Source organism: Styela clava, chromosome 9 (assembly GCF_964204865.1).
Source record: "Styela clava chromosome 9, kaStyClav1.hap1.2, whole genome shotgun sequence".
NCBI classification, from domain to species: domain Eukaryota; kingdom Metazoa; phylum Chordata; class Ascidiacea; order Stolidobranchia; family Styelidae; genus Styela; species Styela clava.
Window position 1 is genome coordinate 20,437,015 of NC_135258.1, and position 16,448 is coordinate 20,453,462.

The 16,448-nt window shown below is 35.6% G+C and overlaps 2 protein-coding genes across 5 annotated transcripts; one reads left to right on the plus strand and one right to left on the minus strand.

The window, feature by feature from the left end:
* The first annotated feature begins 694 nt into the window (after positions 1–694).
* On the plus strand, positions 695–10,396 carry LOC120338760 (uncharacterized). Of its 3 annotated transcripts, none has more exons than XM_039406699.2 (10): positions 695–841; positions 3,467–3,565; positions 4,298–4,380; positions 4,565–4,711; positions 4,946–5,251; positions 5,645–5,872; positions 6,026–6,151; positions 6,411–6,458; positions 6,855–7,169; positions 7,761–10,396. In XM_039406699.2, exons 1-10 carry the CDS (start codon positions 835–837, stop codon positions 7,776–7,778), a joined length of 1,377 nt encoding a protein of 458 aa, XP_039262633.2. In that variant the 5' UTR covers positions 695–834; the 3' UTR covers positions 7,779–10,396. The 3 variants fall into 3 exon arrangements, with proteins under 3 accessions (XP_039262633.2, XP_039262634.2, XP_077971922.1); XM_078115796.1 differs by lacking the exon at positions 695–841 and adding an exon at positions 983–1,138; XM_039406700.2 differs by lacking the exon at positions 6,411–6,458.
* A 737-nt stretch (positions 10,397–11,133) lies between these two features.
* On the minus strand, positions 11,134–14,743 carry LOC120339428 (sorting nexin-4-like). 2 transcript variants are annotated; one of them, XM_039407553.2, is made up of 2 exons: positions 14,423–14,743; positions 11,134–13,380 (listed from the first exon to the last, which is right to left on the minus strand). In XM_039407553.2, the coding sequence occupies exon 2, from the start codon at positions 13,315–13,317 to the stop codon at positions 12,025–12,027; it is 1,293 nt and encodes a 430-aa protein (XP_039263487.2). In that variant the 5' UTR covers positions 13,318–13,380; positions 14,423–14,743; the 3' UTR covers positions 11,134–12,024. The 2 variants fall into 2 exon arrangements, with proteins under 2 accessions (XP_039263487.2, XP_039263488.2); XM_039407554.2 differs by lacking the exon at positions 14,423–14,743 and adding an exon at positions 14,042–14,161.
* Positions 14,744–16,448: the final 1,705 nt, after the last annotated feature.

Below are 16,448 nucleotides of genomic sequence, written 5' to 3' on the forward strand. Positions count from 1 at the left end.
CAGTCCATTCTACAGTATATATTGTTTGCAGCGCATTCCGGTCGGGCTTTGGATTCGTAAAAGTGCATTTCGACTGGTGCAATATAATATAATCGTCTGCAACGAGTGCTGCATTCTGCTACTATTATGATGGGCGTATACAATTCCGCTTCTGTCCGAACGAAACATGCTGTATTCGGCAGTACGATTATTTGACATCGTGAGGCTATGACTTTGCTAGTTACGTTTATCATCGACAGACCGCCCATACACCATCCTAAGACCGATCGCCGCACGTCGGGTTGACGAGAACCGAGTAAAGAAACGCACGAACAAAGAGAAAAACCATCAAGCAGCCATTACTCCGCTCTCCCTTCTCTTTTTTGTGTGTGTTTGGCGCAACATATTTATCTCTCCCATTGGTCGATACGTTGTTTGTCGAAGTTGTGTAGAAGGCGCGCGAACTCGAGCGTTTCAAACTGCGAGAAGGCTTGAAATTTTTAAAGGGCGCTACTCGATTTCAATTTTTAGTAATCGATATACTCCAAAAACTCATCGTTTATGAAATTAGATATAGATATATCTGTTTTATTATATCTTAATAATAAAAGTGTGCAATTATTTTTAAATTTTGTATTGTGTTTCGAAGCTTTTTGTGTCGAGCCTCTTCCTTTAATTTAATTTTTTCATTACGTTTCCGGGTGCTCTACGGGCATACGTGTAACGTATAACGCCAATGACTGAAGAGAGTCTACTTTGTTTTCTCTTTATTCTTTGTTTCTGGCGTTTGGCTGCACTTTCTTGTTTGTTATATATAGTTTTTATCATTATTTTGTAAAATTGAGGAACACGCCGATGGCCGGTGAGTGTTAATTATATAATAAACAAATAAAATAATTTAATCAGCAATGTCAGCCGTAGTGTTAAATTGCTTCAGTTGTTAGTCTGCGGCATTTTATCGCAATTTTCACGTTTGTTCTTTATTTTCTGACCGCTATTACGGTTTACATTAAATATTGCCAGCTTCGACGCGGCGCTTGTCTCGCATTACGCAAGGGCCAGGTTGTTGCTTACGTTTCCGATCGATGGGATATTTTCAAGTGTAATCGTGCAGTAAACAATAAAACATTACAATGCAACATTTATCGGATATACAGCCGTAAATTCCACTAAACAGCATTTACAAACTTAGATCAGCCGCTTTATCGGTTCAGAATATTTGAGCAAGCATTTGGCTGTTTCAGTGTTTGGTTATGGCTTGCAGCAGGCGTGTGTTACTGCTGTACTGCCTTAACCAGCTTTTTCAAGTTTTGCATTTTAAATCATGAGGCCAAAATGATAGTTGATTCTGTAATAGTCTACTTGTGCAGTGTGACAGTGAAAACCAACATACAGACATTTTGCAGTCTGGCAGTAGTACAGTACAGCACACTATCCAAATTCCAAGAATTTGGCTCAATAAAACAAACACTCCATGTGTCTCACAAACGAGGGGCGTCTGGGACCACGACAGATGCTTCATATCACGCCATGCTTGTCTCAATAATAATCTAAATTAATCGCTAAATTAATTTTTTCCCTTCAGTAAATCTGATTATTTTTTCCCAAGGAATTCAATGATGACGTTACTAGATTGCGCTTTTTTGTAGTATTTTGCGCAACATCATTATACTGTATTATTACCGATATTGAGGGACAACAATGTCCAGACGTCTCCCGAAGGAGGGGTGTCTGATCATCTGTAAAATGGGTTTCTCTGAAACGGGACAATGTCACCCGATTTGTATAGTGTGCCGTACTGTAGTATGTCATTATATGCATTACTGTCTTGACCATACATGCATGCTGCTGCGTGACTTGTCTACTGTTGCGTATAAGCTTTCTAATAAATACTGGAAAATGCAGACAGTCTTCTATGAAATCTTGCTCTGTAGGGTGCTTCAAGTTAATATTTGAATATCATTTCTGGGGTTGAGGGATCTGGATAATAGGTCTCCATCATATTATAAACTAATGAACCATGGAAGTTTGCATCTAAGTTTGAAAATCCAAGATAAATATAATTGTGTGGTGCCAGTCATTAATTAGAATATAGTTTTGTAAGAGTGGATTTCCATGCGAATGTATTTCTACTGGCTGGGGAGATTTTTGCCAGAATTTAGTTTTGATTAGAATTTATGCTTGTCACTGGTTTAAAAATCTTCCAATAAGAAGACGTCGTTGGGCACTACCCTCGTGTCAGCCATTGAATAACAGAATCTGATTCCTGAGGGGAAATTGACATGAAAAACCTGCTCTCCAATAACTCAATTTTTAGAAGTTCAATTTGTAATATGCTGTTCTCGTGAGCAATTCCTGTGAAAGTTTATTCGCAAATAATTACATCCTAACAAAAATCCATTCACAAATTATTTAATGAATAAATCGTTGGCTTTTTGTCCATTCACTCCTCCATTCTGTTGGGGCCTCGCATCTGGTTATCATTCTATGTCAAACGTACATGGATAGCTAATCAGTGGAGGAAGCTGAAAATATCCACCAGTTTGCATGATTCATGGGGGCGTGAATTCAGATATTACAGATTATCCACTAATAGTACAGCACACTTTACAGATTGAGCGACTTTGTCTGGTTTCAGAGAATTCAATTTCGCTGATAAACAGACACCCCTTCTTTCGGGGACATCTAAACATTGTTGTAAAATATCGGTAAAAATACAGTAAAATGAAGTTGCGCAATAAACTAACAAGAAGCGCACTCTAAAAACGTCATCATCATTGAATTCCTCTGGAAAAAATATTTCATCGTGGCATTCAAGAGTTTTTAGCAAAAGACAGCAATTTTGGTCACGTGATGGCCACGATTAGTTTAGATTATTATCTAGACAAGCATGGCGCGAGATATGACGCATCTTTCTTCGTGCCAGACGCCTTTCGTGTGTGAGACACATGGAGTGTTTATTTTATTGAACCAAATGACGGGACATCTTGGAATTTGGTAACTGTGCGCTACTGACTAAGTTTTCAAACCAGAATCCATGAGGGTGATGGCTTGTGGATTCATAACACTTAGAACCGCCGTCATGACTGCTGGCACTTATGGCTTCGTTTATGCGTCTGAAATTATTAACTAGGTAGCTATTTCTATATCAAGAATAGCGCTCCTAACCATCGAGAGAAGACTATTTTGCCATCTGTAATGTCTTGTCCTCTTTCCAGTTGATAAAAATGAAAATTCCTTCTGTGTCTGAGAAATTGTATAACGCAGCAGTTTTGGACTGCTGTCATACTTGTGAAGGGTACATGTACTGTGTCATAGGCCAGTATGGTCTTAAACATGTATCCCATCTCTGTTATATCGTTTAATTATTATGCAGATACTGTTACATTTTTGAGGCAAATAAACATACAGTTGTGTTGTTGACAGTTTAAGTAATTGTAATTTGTCTATCAATTTCCATATATAATTTTAATGTTTTTGTTTTTAGATGGTCAACAAGGACAGAGCGGCCAGCAGCAGTTCAATGCGAATGATTATTACTTGAAGCAGCAAGCTGTGCGGATGCTTAGTGCAATTCAAAAAGGATGTATGTATTAGTTGAATATATTGGAATATTTCTATGTATCTATGGTGTGGGGCTAAAATCTACGGTGTGGGGCTAAAATCTACCAGGCTCTACCGCTTAATCTTTTACTTGGCTGGTTGTCAATTCCCATTCAGTATAGGATAATATGAAATATGCCACTGTCGACTTGATGGCATTTGTAGTAGTGTAATTGAGCTATCTGCAGGTCATCTGAAACACCGGCAATTGTTTGCTCTTATTGATCAGACTCAATCTTAATTTGGTATGAGCCTGGTACTTGCTATATCTTCAATATTCAAGTGGTTGATATCCAATGTGTCGTATGGAATATATCTCTAGTAATCTGGTCTAGATGTTGTTTGATACCTGTATTTTGATTCTTAAGTAGGGATAAAAACATTTTATTAGTGGTGTATGTCCATGTTTTTTAAATTAAATCAAAAGAATGCAAATTATGTTTGATGCCCAATAAAATTCTGTGGGTATTCAATAAAATAATCTTGCTGCAGTAACCGTAGGCTAATTATTTTCTAGTGGTGAATTGAATGGTGGCGCATCTTAAGTGAATTGCAATAAAAAGGCAGTTGGATGAATATTCTCATAACTGTACAAGCTGTTGGCTATAGTGAAGATAGAAATGTAACACTTTGGTTGCAATTTTTCAAAGAGTTATGCCCTTTTCTCATCATGAAGATTGATTCAAATTATTAACTATTTCATTTTATTGCTCAGACAATGACAACTTCCAAACAGCACAGGTGTCAATGCCAAACAGTCAAACTGGCCAGCAGGTCTCTGTTTATATGAACCACCAGGTAATTGCATTCTACTGGTAATTATTGATTATTACAATTTTGCCAGATCAAAGGCTGGTTTTGTGTGACACAATGTGATATATGATATCTTTCTCTGTAACTAACTAACTTGCATTTTCTTATGTTCTATTCTTGTTGCTAAATAATTTGCTTAACCAGGAAATAATTATTTCATCATTTTCAGGTTGGTAACAGTCCACTGTCACAACAACAGCAGCAGCAACACCAACAAACACAACAACAACAACAACAGCAGGGACATCAACAGCAACAACCAACAACAAGTTCACACAACGTGCAGCATCAACAGTTACAACATCAGTTGCAGCAGGTGTGTTATGACACAGTATGTTGTTTAGATCAGGAAATAGTGATTACAGTAATTTTACATATCCTATATTTAAAGTAGACGAATATTGGAGACATATTAGTCATGTCCAAGAGGCAACAACAGTATCAAAATTATTTTATGTAGCAATGATTTTCTTAGTGTTTAGACCACTTGGAGAAACATTCGAATCTAATTTATAGGTTTGTAAAGCACAATTCTTATTTCTACACCTAGGTACAGCAAGCCCAGCAGCAGTTTCAACAAATGCAGCAGCTAGCTCAAATGCAGCAACAGTTCCAACAACAATATAACACTGGTGGGGGAAGCACAAGTTCCAACAGTAGCAATCTTTCCATCAGTGGTGGATCAAGCCTAACACATGATACCTCAACGTTTTCCCCCTCAAGGAGGGGCCGAAAACCCACAGATAAACGCAAACGAAAGCGGCACACTTTTGTTAAGCGTCCAACAACCGCATACCTCTATTTTGTGTCCAAATACAGAGAAACTTTAAAAGAAGCAGGAGAAGTTGTTCCTAAAGTGTGTATTTTATTATTTCATTATATTTGGTGCAACAAGATGCTATTATTTTCCTTTCCCATTCGTTTATTACTTATTGATTTTAATCGGTAAGTATGTTGATAAGTATTTGTCTGTTAGATGCACGCGATATCTCACGAAAGCGAGATTGAATCTGCTCCAGATTTTGCATGTGCATTCATCTTATCTCGGACCAGAAGCCTATTGATTTTGGGCGAATTATGTCGTATAATTAGCGAGTTATTAATTAATTAGTGATGAGACACAAGGTGTCGCTATGGAGTAAGAGCGCAGTTTTGGGGATCCCCCAACTTTCGATCGATAAGTCTTCGGTCTCTGACCGATATTCTCGTTTTGTTACAGTTAGGTAATTAAGTATTCATTCTACTTCAGGCCAAGATTATAACACAAGCATGTGCGGAGAAATGGCGGCACATGACAGAAGATGAGAAGGAGCCATTCTTAGAGCTGGCACGACGAGATAGAGAACGGTGGCAACAAGACAAGTCGTTAGAAAAAAGGCCTCGGGATCCAAACAGACCAAAACGACCACCCTCTGCTTATTTCTTATTTTTAGCAGATTTTCGGAAGTCATATCCTAACAAGACAGATCCAGCAAAGGTTTGGATACATTGTTTGTTATATCTTGATTATAATATGATTAGTTCAGATGCTTGTGTCCATGCAACTATCTATTCTTTCGTACATGTTAAATCTGTTTGTTTATTCAGCCATAGGGACAAAGGCTGTTATCAACTGTTGTAAATTTTACAGGAAATTACCAAGAAAGCAGGAGAACAATGGAATGGCCTTTCAGACATGGAAAAGACGCCATATTACCGAAATGCTCAAGTAGAACGAGCGAAATGGGAGTTAGATTTAGAGGCGTACAAGCAGTCGGTATGTCATTTTTGAAATTTTTATCTTTATGTTACAGCTCTTGCTTTGTTAAATCGTATTTATTATTATTATCCATTGCGTTAGAATTTCTAGAGAGCAGGATTGCTAGATTCATGCTTTTAAATATTTGGAATTTAATCAAGATTTCATTAAAATGGAATAATTTGGTTATATGACAAAATTTAATTCATATCTAGCAATCGTTCTGTCTGGCTAGCATGAATCTGGTTATCTCTCATTTAGTAATCTTGCTTTCTAGCAATCTCTCGGTACACACAAACAAGAGGTTGCCGCTTGGAAAGAACTGGTGAGTTCTCTGGTGTTTAAATTTACTGTTTCGTATCTGCATTTATTTGAGTATTGGTCAGAATGACTCTTATAAATGATATTATGATGTAGGTGCCGTGATTTCATCATAAGATCATTTTTATGTATTTCTGATATCTCTGTACTTTATTGATAGATCTGGTGTTTTAAGCATATATATGTATACAACAATATTAATTTCATTGCTTGTATATTTACATGCTTTATCAAGTTTCATATTCTTATATGTAAAATAGCTGGCATTGATATTATATGCATGTGATTAAATAGTGAACTTGGGAAATGTCCAGTGAACACTTATTGTTCTGACCTCGGATATCTGTTCCTGAAAGTAGATTTTACTGTATATGCATCTGGTATTTACTTTGATTTGCAGCAAAAAGGAAATACTTCAATGAATAGAGGTTTGACCATCAATTCGAACCAACATGTTGGTTCTTCATCGGACGTTTCATCGCCATCACCTGGAACAAATGTAACATCAATGCCTAATTTGATGGCAGGACAAGCCAACTTGATGGGTGGCACAATTTCATCCGTACCCGTAGCAGAATCGCCATCACCTGTTAACGCTGGTTTGGGTCAGTCAATGCAGCAGCAACAGCAGCAGTCACCTCAGGGCTCTTCTCAGACTGTTTATGCATATCCTACACACCACATGCTCGGTGGTACTCAGGCCTCAAATTTACAGGTGAGAACAAGAATTATTAATTTGATCAGGAACAGGGGTTTGCAAACTGCGGCCCGCAAGAAAAAATTGTGTGGCCCGCGGAAAAGTGTCAATTTTGGATGGTGTATCTGCGAAACAAGTTTTTAGTTTAATTAATCTGGTAGTCTCTTTGCGTCACAAAGTCTATATCTGTGTGACACTGTCATATTAATAAAACTAGCTTGCAAAATCCAGTTGCAAAATACACAATGTTATAAAAACATGTTTCTCACTGAATTTGTTCAAAGTTGGTGTGAGTTTGAATAGCAAGTTTTCTCGAGAAATTTATGCGTTTCAACTCACCATTTCTGCAAGGACCCCTAACAATGCAGTAAGATCAATAACGAAATGGATTGATGTTCCAGTTCCAAGCTCACCACCTCTTTCAATAATAGGCCTCAAAGATTCGGATGTGGGTTTCTACACCCAAAGTGAATCTATTTGAGAACTTCTTTTATATGGCATGGTTTCAAGTAAATGTGACTTAGAAATGTCTTGGCCTTAAAATTATAAATTGTGATTTAATCATATGAATGAAATATAGGAAATCCTAACTCTTCAATTCTGATTCAGTTTCACACTGCAAGATGAAGAGGTCTGAAGAAGATCACTAGCATTGTACTGATGTCTTGAGTTGAAGACAATGTAGCAACATTTCATCTCGTTTTAAAGGACATCTTCAATTCCACGAGGCCAAAAAGTACATGGCATATGTTCAGGGCCACACAGCCTCAACTCGTGGGATGAGCTGATGGGTCAGTATTATAATCACACGGAGGGGCCCAGCGTCAACCTTTCCATTTTCACAAGTTTGTATATATCTTTCAACGCCAACTATTCTAATCTCTGTTGCTGACTGCAGCTAGAGAACAAATGTTTTGTAATTGTACCTCAGTTGGCCCAATGGGTTTTATTTCTATATTATGATCATGGACTTTGCTTTATTAATAATGGATTAAAATTTTTGTTTTTGATGTTGTTGACTCATCTTGGCTATTTTTGGCCTGAAAACCTTAGTGACCTCAATCTAGTGGTGCTGAAGGAATAATAACACTGAGTTTGGCTTCATTTTTTTTTTATAGTATTGTGAAAAATGGGTCATTATCTCTGGAACTCAAACTTGGCCAAAAATTATTAAGAATCTGTGTTGGTCAATATAGTTATTCTACTTCTGTTTTGTTCATCACCTAAAAATAAACAAATATAGATGGGCACCTTGAAAGTTTCATATTTTGCTAAATTAGATTTTATGCTCGTACCTCATTTTGGGCCACAGTCATTAAGTTTGCCAATTTTGCCTTCCATTCACTTTTTTTCTGTAAAGGTTACTTTAATAGGTTATCGTTGCAATTTTCTTCACTGTCATACCAGCTCAGAACTGCGGATGAAACTGCCCCATTCAAAAGATGTCATTAAATTTTTGTACAGTGCCTTGATATTGGGGAGGCGTGATACATTTTGCGGCTCGGCACCATGATTCTGAATACAGCCTGGCCTATTACAGTGCTGCCAAACATCCTATAAAATTTCGGCTAATGAAAATTTTAATTTGCATATATTCCAGACTTGACTCGAGTTTGATAATAGACGACAAAACGATTTCATTTTAGAATATTTATTTTTGAATTGATTCGGATTCATGATAAATGAGTTAGAATTGTATTGATTGGACTGGTGAACAACTTTTGATTGCTAAACATTTCGCCCAAGTATATTTGATTAGTCTACCTCAATTTCTGCTTGCGCAAATAATTTATTTTTGTAACAAGTCTCTCGTCTTAGTTTTTCAAGTTGATTTTTAGTTGTCTACTGTTCCTGACTACATTGAAACATGATCATGGTCAAGTGTCTTGCGACTGAATTATTTTTATGTCATGGTCACAGTGTCACTTCACAATGTTGTTTTTATTTTGTTATATTTTGATTAGCGGGTCAATTAACCACCGCTACCGTCATTCCACCATTCCAATTTTCATTAGTACAGGAGTAGTAAATAAATTTATACATAATAATGATCTCACGAGCATTCTTGAGATGCTTTGCTTATTGCGATTTTTGCAAACTTATTAAGGTATCTTTAATCATGTCCTGTGATTTTTAAAGGACTATTTGTTCTAATTGTTTTATTAACTAACATGTTTATTTTCTATTAAATTAGTTGCTCAAAGTTTGAGTTGATAAACTATGAGAGTTTGAAATATTATTAAATACTTATTGTAATGTAGTGAAGTTCACTAATTATTATACAAGTTACTGCCACTTCATTTTTCATTCATTGTAATTCTCACGGAGTGGGGGATGGTTTATGTCATTTCTTAAAACGATGCATTTGAACTGTTTCTATTCTTCTATGTCTCAACTACACTCAACAACGTTTATCTGTATTGGTGCATACCATCAAGTTTTGTGCACTTAATTACCTCTATATGATCTGATTTTTAAAAATTTTCAGTTGACACTTATTTTCTGCTAAGCGTGGTCCTAAGATTGAACTTAGCTCCGCATTCTTGTTCCACTCTCATAGGCATTGCTTTGTTATAAGTGAATTTTAAAAGCATTTTGACATAAGTATGTCTCATGTCAAATCAAGAGGAGCAACCCCCTTATTGTGCTATGGTTCTACTTCTAGGTGTTAATTCATTCGACGTATCACTCAAATCAATAACAGTCTATCAACTACCTCTTTTTTTTATCAAGTACTTGGCTTCAAACCATCCCCTGGTCTTTATTATGTTTATTATCTATTGTTTTAATAATCCATCATCGTTACATGCGGTATCTATTATGTAACTAAACATTGCTGTCAAAATGGCACAAATTTGCTATGAATGAGTTGTCAAATTGAGTTCTGCATCCATTGGATGTTTTGAAATTTCAATACTGTTACACCCCGTGTTAATTTCTGACATCGCTATTTTGAATGAAATTTTCGTTCTTTTTGGACACCTCTCATTTATAGCTAGTAAGTGTACATTTTGGATTGAGATCGTCGTTCGCAGCAAACGTTCCCTACTGAAACTGACAGCATGCGAACCTTTGGAATCTGGGATAAGGTGTCGCTTCCTTTGTTTCAATTTCTATTTTATGTAAGCGCAGAATTTTCTTTTTATACAGAAACAAAATACTGCACTGCAAAAGTTGCATGTAGCACGATTTCATGAGTTCGTAAATATGATTCGTAGATGAATAAATCTTCATAATTTGGTTCATTGTCGCAATATTTTATGCCTAGGATAGGGCAGGTAACAGGTTATATAGTTTTCTATTGCTTTCTCTATGGCTGTTGTGGAAACACTAAATAATAGGGTTGGTTTTATGCATTGGATTTTCATACTTTACACCAGTGGTTCCCTAAGTTGATTGACCAGGGGCCAAAATTAGAGAAGAGCAAGGATATTTGGGGACCGGAAAAAGGGGAGCGCCCGTAAGGGGCTGTGCTGGTACTTATAATGATACCGAATTGTTACGAATATACACATGCTTAAACTGTGATAATGACGTAACAATTGGGAGTATCGTTCCGTAGGCCGTGATTTGCGGACCACTGCTTCAAACCTATTAAAAAGTCAATGAGAGCTTTCAGTGTTCTGATTTTAGAATGAAAGTGATGACATTAAATCGCAGTACTGTCTTCAAGAAAGGTGATGTGTTATACCAGCTGCCATATTGATAAGAGGGATGTAGTGCATTGATGGAAATAAACGGATAGTTTGCCATTTTAAGATGAAATCTGCAAAGATTCTTATTTTCGGTTATTTATTTCACTTTCTGACCAAATACCAATTCCACGAAACTGGCATTTCTGATCACAGCTTTCAACTAAGGAACACCCTTTGTATCTCTAAAAACTGCCTAATTTTTGTTAAAATGCAGTGCTTGGCTTCAGTCATTTTTTTGCATCAATATCTCGACGTCTGAACTAAAAAACATGTCGAGCCCAGCAAACTATCATTGAATAATTTATTATCACTAATTTTCAACAAATCTACGCCATGGAACATTTAAAATCACCATAAACTGAACTATATTATTAAATGAAAAGCAATTGGAATCATGTAAGCTGAAATCATAATCATGAAATCTAATCGCTGATTGATGAATAAGATTGCACTAGGGACTGGCCTCCCGTTGTTTTAACAAAAAGCCCACAAATGATACAAACAAGGAAATGCCCAACCTATTTTGAAGGTATAATATGACTGTTTTGTAGGACAAATTGAGTTATGAGGTATGAACATGGTCAGCAACACTGCGTTCACAAATAGTCGCTTGTTATGAGTCAGGAGGATCGATATTTGAACATGAATAATTTGAACAGGTTTTTCCACAGGAATATGAGCAAGAGCGATATTAAGCTGACTATTGATAAACACATCGAACTGGTTATTAAGATCGGTAAACCAACGAAAAATGAACACTGGGTGATACAAGAAAAATGTTTTTTCGAAAAAATTTCTTGGAACAAAGGTAAAGAAGAACTACAACTCTAAAGGAGACAAAATCATAATTCGATGCCAAATAATTTTTGAGTTGATTCAAGATACAAGAGAATTTTTTTGTATTCATAATAGCAAGATTAGTGTAATTAGCGAAGATATTTATTGAATAGAAATAAGCCTTCCATAATGGTAATATCAACGTTTCAAAATTACTTATTTGTGCAACTGAGGTCTTACATAATCCATAAATAAAGGAAAAACTTGATGAAGCGCACAGGGTAATTGGCAGTAAAAAAATAACAGTCATTCATTGATAAAACAAGACAAATCAAGGAAAATTTGGTTTTATAATATAACTATTTTATATGACATATAGATAAAAGATGAACTTTAAAAAATTAAGCAGCTTGAATTGCAGCTTTAAATCTTGTCCATGTTGCCTTTGTTTCTTTGGACATTTTTATTTGCAATATCACATAATTTGTCAATATCTCCCAAAGATCAGCCTGCTTTCGTCTTTTAAATTGAAGAATTTCTTCCTTTGCTTCAGAAGAAAAAGTAGAAGCAGCAGTTCTTTTGGTTTCTGCAGATTGTTCGAGCATATGAATATTTTCATCAATCTTGGCCAATTTTATCTCCTTTTGTTCTGGCGTATCTCCACCAAAAAGCTTTGCTCTCATTCCTCCAAAGTTGAAACCTTTGTCTACTCCACTGCTGACTTGCTTTTTTTCAACATGTGCTGACATCAATTGGCTTTCTACATATTCCACATCATATTGAAGCGCTTCATGTTTTTTAACTATTGATTTCAATGAACTGGCAAAATTGTGGTATTCTTTTAGTTGCTCAGCATAAAGTTCCTCTTCTTCCATTAGTAAGTCGATTGAACTTGACATCTTCTCTAATTCAAGACTCACTTTGCGAAGTGCATCTGCCATTTTAGGATCCTCGATTGCACCCCAATCCTTAAAAATTCTTGAATAGTTTGCATGTATCTTGAATAATCCATAGATTCTATCAGCAATTTTAGACCTCGCTTTCAAAACCGCAGCAATACCAGATTGCATTTCTGTAGCATAATCTTTTAGTTCTTCAAAACTTGAATCTGGTTGTTTTACTCTCATCGATGCATTTATTGTTCTCAGCCATGAATCAGCTTTTGCTTGATATCCAGTGGCCATCACAGTCTCCCTCCAACCTTCTTCTTGTTTCAAAAATGCCATCACAATTTCATCTCTCTTTGGAAAACCACATATACGCCTTAAAAATACCTCCAAGCCAACACGCCTTCGCTCAAGAAATTCAGGATCAAATGTATCAGTACTGATTTTGGTCCATATGAAAGTAGTACGTTTTTCAGGTAAAGGAGGCATGACGATCGCTGGGTAGGATACAATGAGATAATTTCGAAGAAGTTCAAATTCACTGTATCTCCTCCACACTGCTGTCACTTCCTCTAACATTGGATCTATATTTTCTAAATCCCGAGGCTTGGACTCAATCATGTAAACAATATAAGTCTCCTGCATTTTTAGACTTCCTTTTGTGGTGGTGCGTCTTTCAGGATCCGATATGTTGATTTCTAATGCATCCAGTAGGGACTCTGGTTTCTTTATTTCACCAGGTTTGTTTTCATTTGTTATTTCCGAGCCTTCTTCGTCAAACATGTCAAATTTCTCATTGTCTGTCATTTTGCCTTTTACACAAATTATTAAGACTATTGCAGTATAAGCAAGATGTCATGTGAGACCAGCCTGAAAGTCACAATTATGCAATTAGCTGAGTACATAGCAAAAAAATATATATAACGGTTGGGTGATACATGCCTGGTTGGTACATGCGCAAATCGGTAATAATATGAATAGTATTGATTAAACAATTCTTATAAAATCCAACAAAAACGCTATCTTTGGATATGTGAACGAATGTTCATCAAAATTTGCTTTCCATACTAAGGCTATGGAGTACTGATTCAAAAATTAATTCCAGTTTCATGATCAAAGAAGAGAATGTTAAAATCTAATTTCATAAATATATCGGATAAAAAGATAATTCATTCTCAACTCATACTCGATACAAAATAATTACCATACACAAGTCAAATTCTCAGAACCTAAATTCAGTTGCCGAAATGTTGAATGAGGTTTAAAACATGTGACATAAATGTAGTAAATGGGCAGTCTCACCATGCCACAAATGATACAGTGATAAATTTGGGGATAAATAGAAATAGCCCAGTATTCTAGGTAATAAATTGTCCTGGAAACCAAAGAGAAGTACGAGTATATATATATATATTAAATTTTTCTTTTCTTATGTTTCCACAATGTGGATTAATCAATAATTAAAGTATAAAATAATGTACGAATACCAATAGATAAGTATATACAGATATACAAGTGACAAAACAAATACATTATTCGCAGAGTAGTTGTTCCAATTTTTCCATATAATAGTCCATTGGTATATCCAGCATGTATTTTCCACATTAATCGTCAGTGTATTATTTATTCATTATCAATCATGAAAACATAAATTAAATTCTATTATCACATTGCAAAAATAATCATAAGCTACTACACCGTTACCAGTATATAATATCGAGTTCTCTTGTAAAATAAGGATTTTGTCTATATTTTTCAATATTCCTCCTTCAGTCCTAGCTATAACTGTATAAAGGAGTTTTTAATTTTCATTATCACATTGTTAACATTTTGAAAAATGACTGAATTCCTCTCTAACCACATTTTATGTCTGGCAGTACACAATAATAATATAACTGTATAATGGCCTTACCTTTCAAGTCCAGAAGTTTGACAAATGTCAGAATGTGAATAACATTAATGATTCAAATCTAGTAATATACGAGTAATATAATTATTTTTCAAACACACAATGATTGGTTTTTAAGGCAATAAAATAAACAGAATCATTTTGTGTGAAAGGACAGTTCCAAAATAAATGTGAAACAAACTCAGGTTCTTTTGAACAAAACACACATTATTCATTCCCAGAAATATGTCAGATTCTGGGTTTTACTTTAAGAGAAAGAACATCCCACATTAATTTATAATTAAAAGATTTTACACTATTGGACAATATCCTACAATGTATATTAGTATACATTTATTATACCATACTAACTAATTACTAAGCCAACTGCTGAAATATACATGGATATGCTGAAAAGCAAAGTGACTATCACTATACCCATGAAAAAAAAGCAGGGCTGCCACTTTTGCCTGACTAAAAACATCTAGAAACATCCAGATTGAAAAATAAAACATCTAGAAAATACATCTAGATATGAATTCAATAAATTTAATGAAGAGTAACCATAATACAGTAATATTAGATGTCGAAGAAGCTAACATCATAACCTAGAATTCAATTCCCACCTGCAGAACTTACAAAAGGCCTTGTTCTTATCATATGAAGGAGCAAACCATTCCTTAAGCCAGGGGTGTGCAAAGTGCGGCCCGTGGGCCAAATGCGGCCCGCGAGGAAAAATTGTGAGGCCCGCGGAGAAGTGCCAATTTTGAATGGTGCGCGGCCAGCTAAACTAGCTTTGAAATTTAATTAGATCTGGTTCCCTTTGCGTTGCAAACTTATATCCCAGTCCAATTTATCATCTATGCCTATGACGTTTCAATGTCCTGACAGCAAGGCAAACAACTTGATTCGCAAAGCTGTCCCTTGCTGAGCAGCGAACAATTTAAGGAAAATATGGAGCAGACGCTGATGAACGTGTAAGAGCGGGCAATTGAAGCAACCGGCAAGCAGTTTAGAAAAAATTAATATTATAGAGAAACAAGAGCTAAATGGGTTCTGGTTCCAGTGTATCAATTGATTTTGTCTAAATCTAATCTAGAATAAGACTTGACAAAAAATTATTTGGAAATGATTTTCACCGAAAACACCAAGAAAACTTTCCACATTTAAAAAAGTCATGGCTTCAAATATGACACTTTGCGGAAACAAATTTTTTTCTAAAAAGGGCGTCATATTGAATTGCTAGCACTTCCATTCAAGCAAATTTGGATAAAAGTAGTCGGGAAAAGAATCCAGCAGCAAATTTCCAACTGAATTTGTTTAAATTGGGTGTCAAATTATATATACCGTATTTGAATTACAGTTTTAAGAATATCATGCATTTCAAATCATCATTTCTGCAAGGACCCCTAATGATGGTATGAGATCAATAACAAAAAGACACTATTTTGTGCCTGCAACTAATAGAAAGCCTACATTGAATGACGGTGCGGCCCGCGGTTTCACCCAGTTATGGAAATTTGGCCCGCCTGCGAAAAAGGTTGCACACCCCTGCCTTGTGCCAATCTTTCTAAATTTTTGCTGGTAGTGTATACACTTTGGCATTTTGAAATGTTCATGTTTAAAGAGAGACAAATTCAATAGCATTTTTAGACTTAAATGACTCAATAATTTTAAAACCCCTTGACAACAATATCATCGGACCAACGTAGTCCTTTGTGGTAAACGTTAATTGAAACGTCACATGTTTAATTCGTTATTTAAATATTTCAAGTACATATGGTACCGGTGGACGAATACAATATGAATGAGTTTTATCAATCTTACATCAATACTTCTAAATAATGAAATAGGTAATATTCATTCACCTATTACAGTATTATACACATTTCTTTATTTATTTCCCACTGAATAATATTTAGAACCTTGAAAAAAATATCTAGATTTTATAGCTAATATCTAGACTCCAAATTTTACATCTAGATCTTGAAAAAAACATCTAGGCTAGATCTAGCTATAAAACAGCTAGATTCTAGAGTGGCAGCCCTGC

Coding starts and splice junctions, on each gene's coding strand:
- LOC120338760 (XM_039406699.2), top strand. Junction 5,252..5,644: donor CAGGAGAAGTTGTTCCTAAA/GTGTGTATTTTA, acceptor ATTCTACTTCAG/GCCAAGATTATAACACAAGC. Junction 6,459..6,854: donor TTGCCGCTTGGAAAGAACTG/GTGAGTTCTCTG, acceptor TTTGATTTGCAG/CAAAAAGGAAATACTTCAAT.
- LOC120339428 (XM_039407553.2), bottom strand. CDS start 13,317: ATGACAGACAATGAGAAATTTGACATGTTTGACGAAGAAGGCTCGGAA.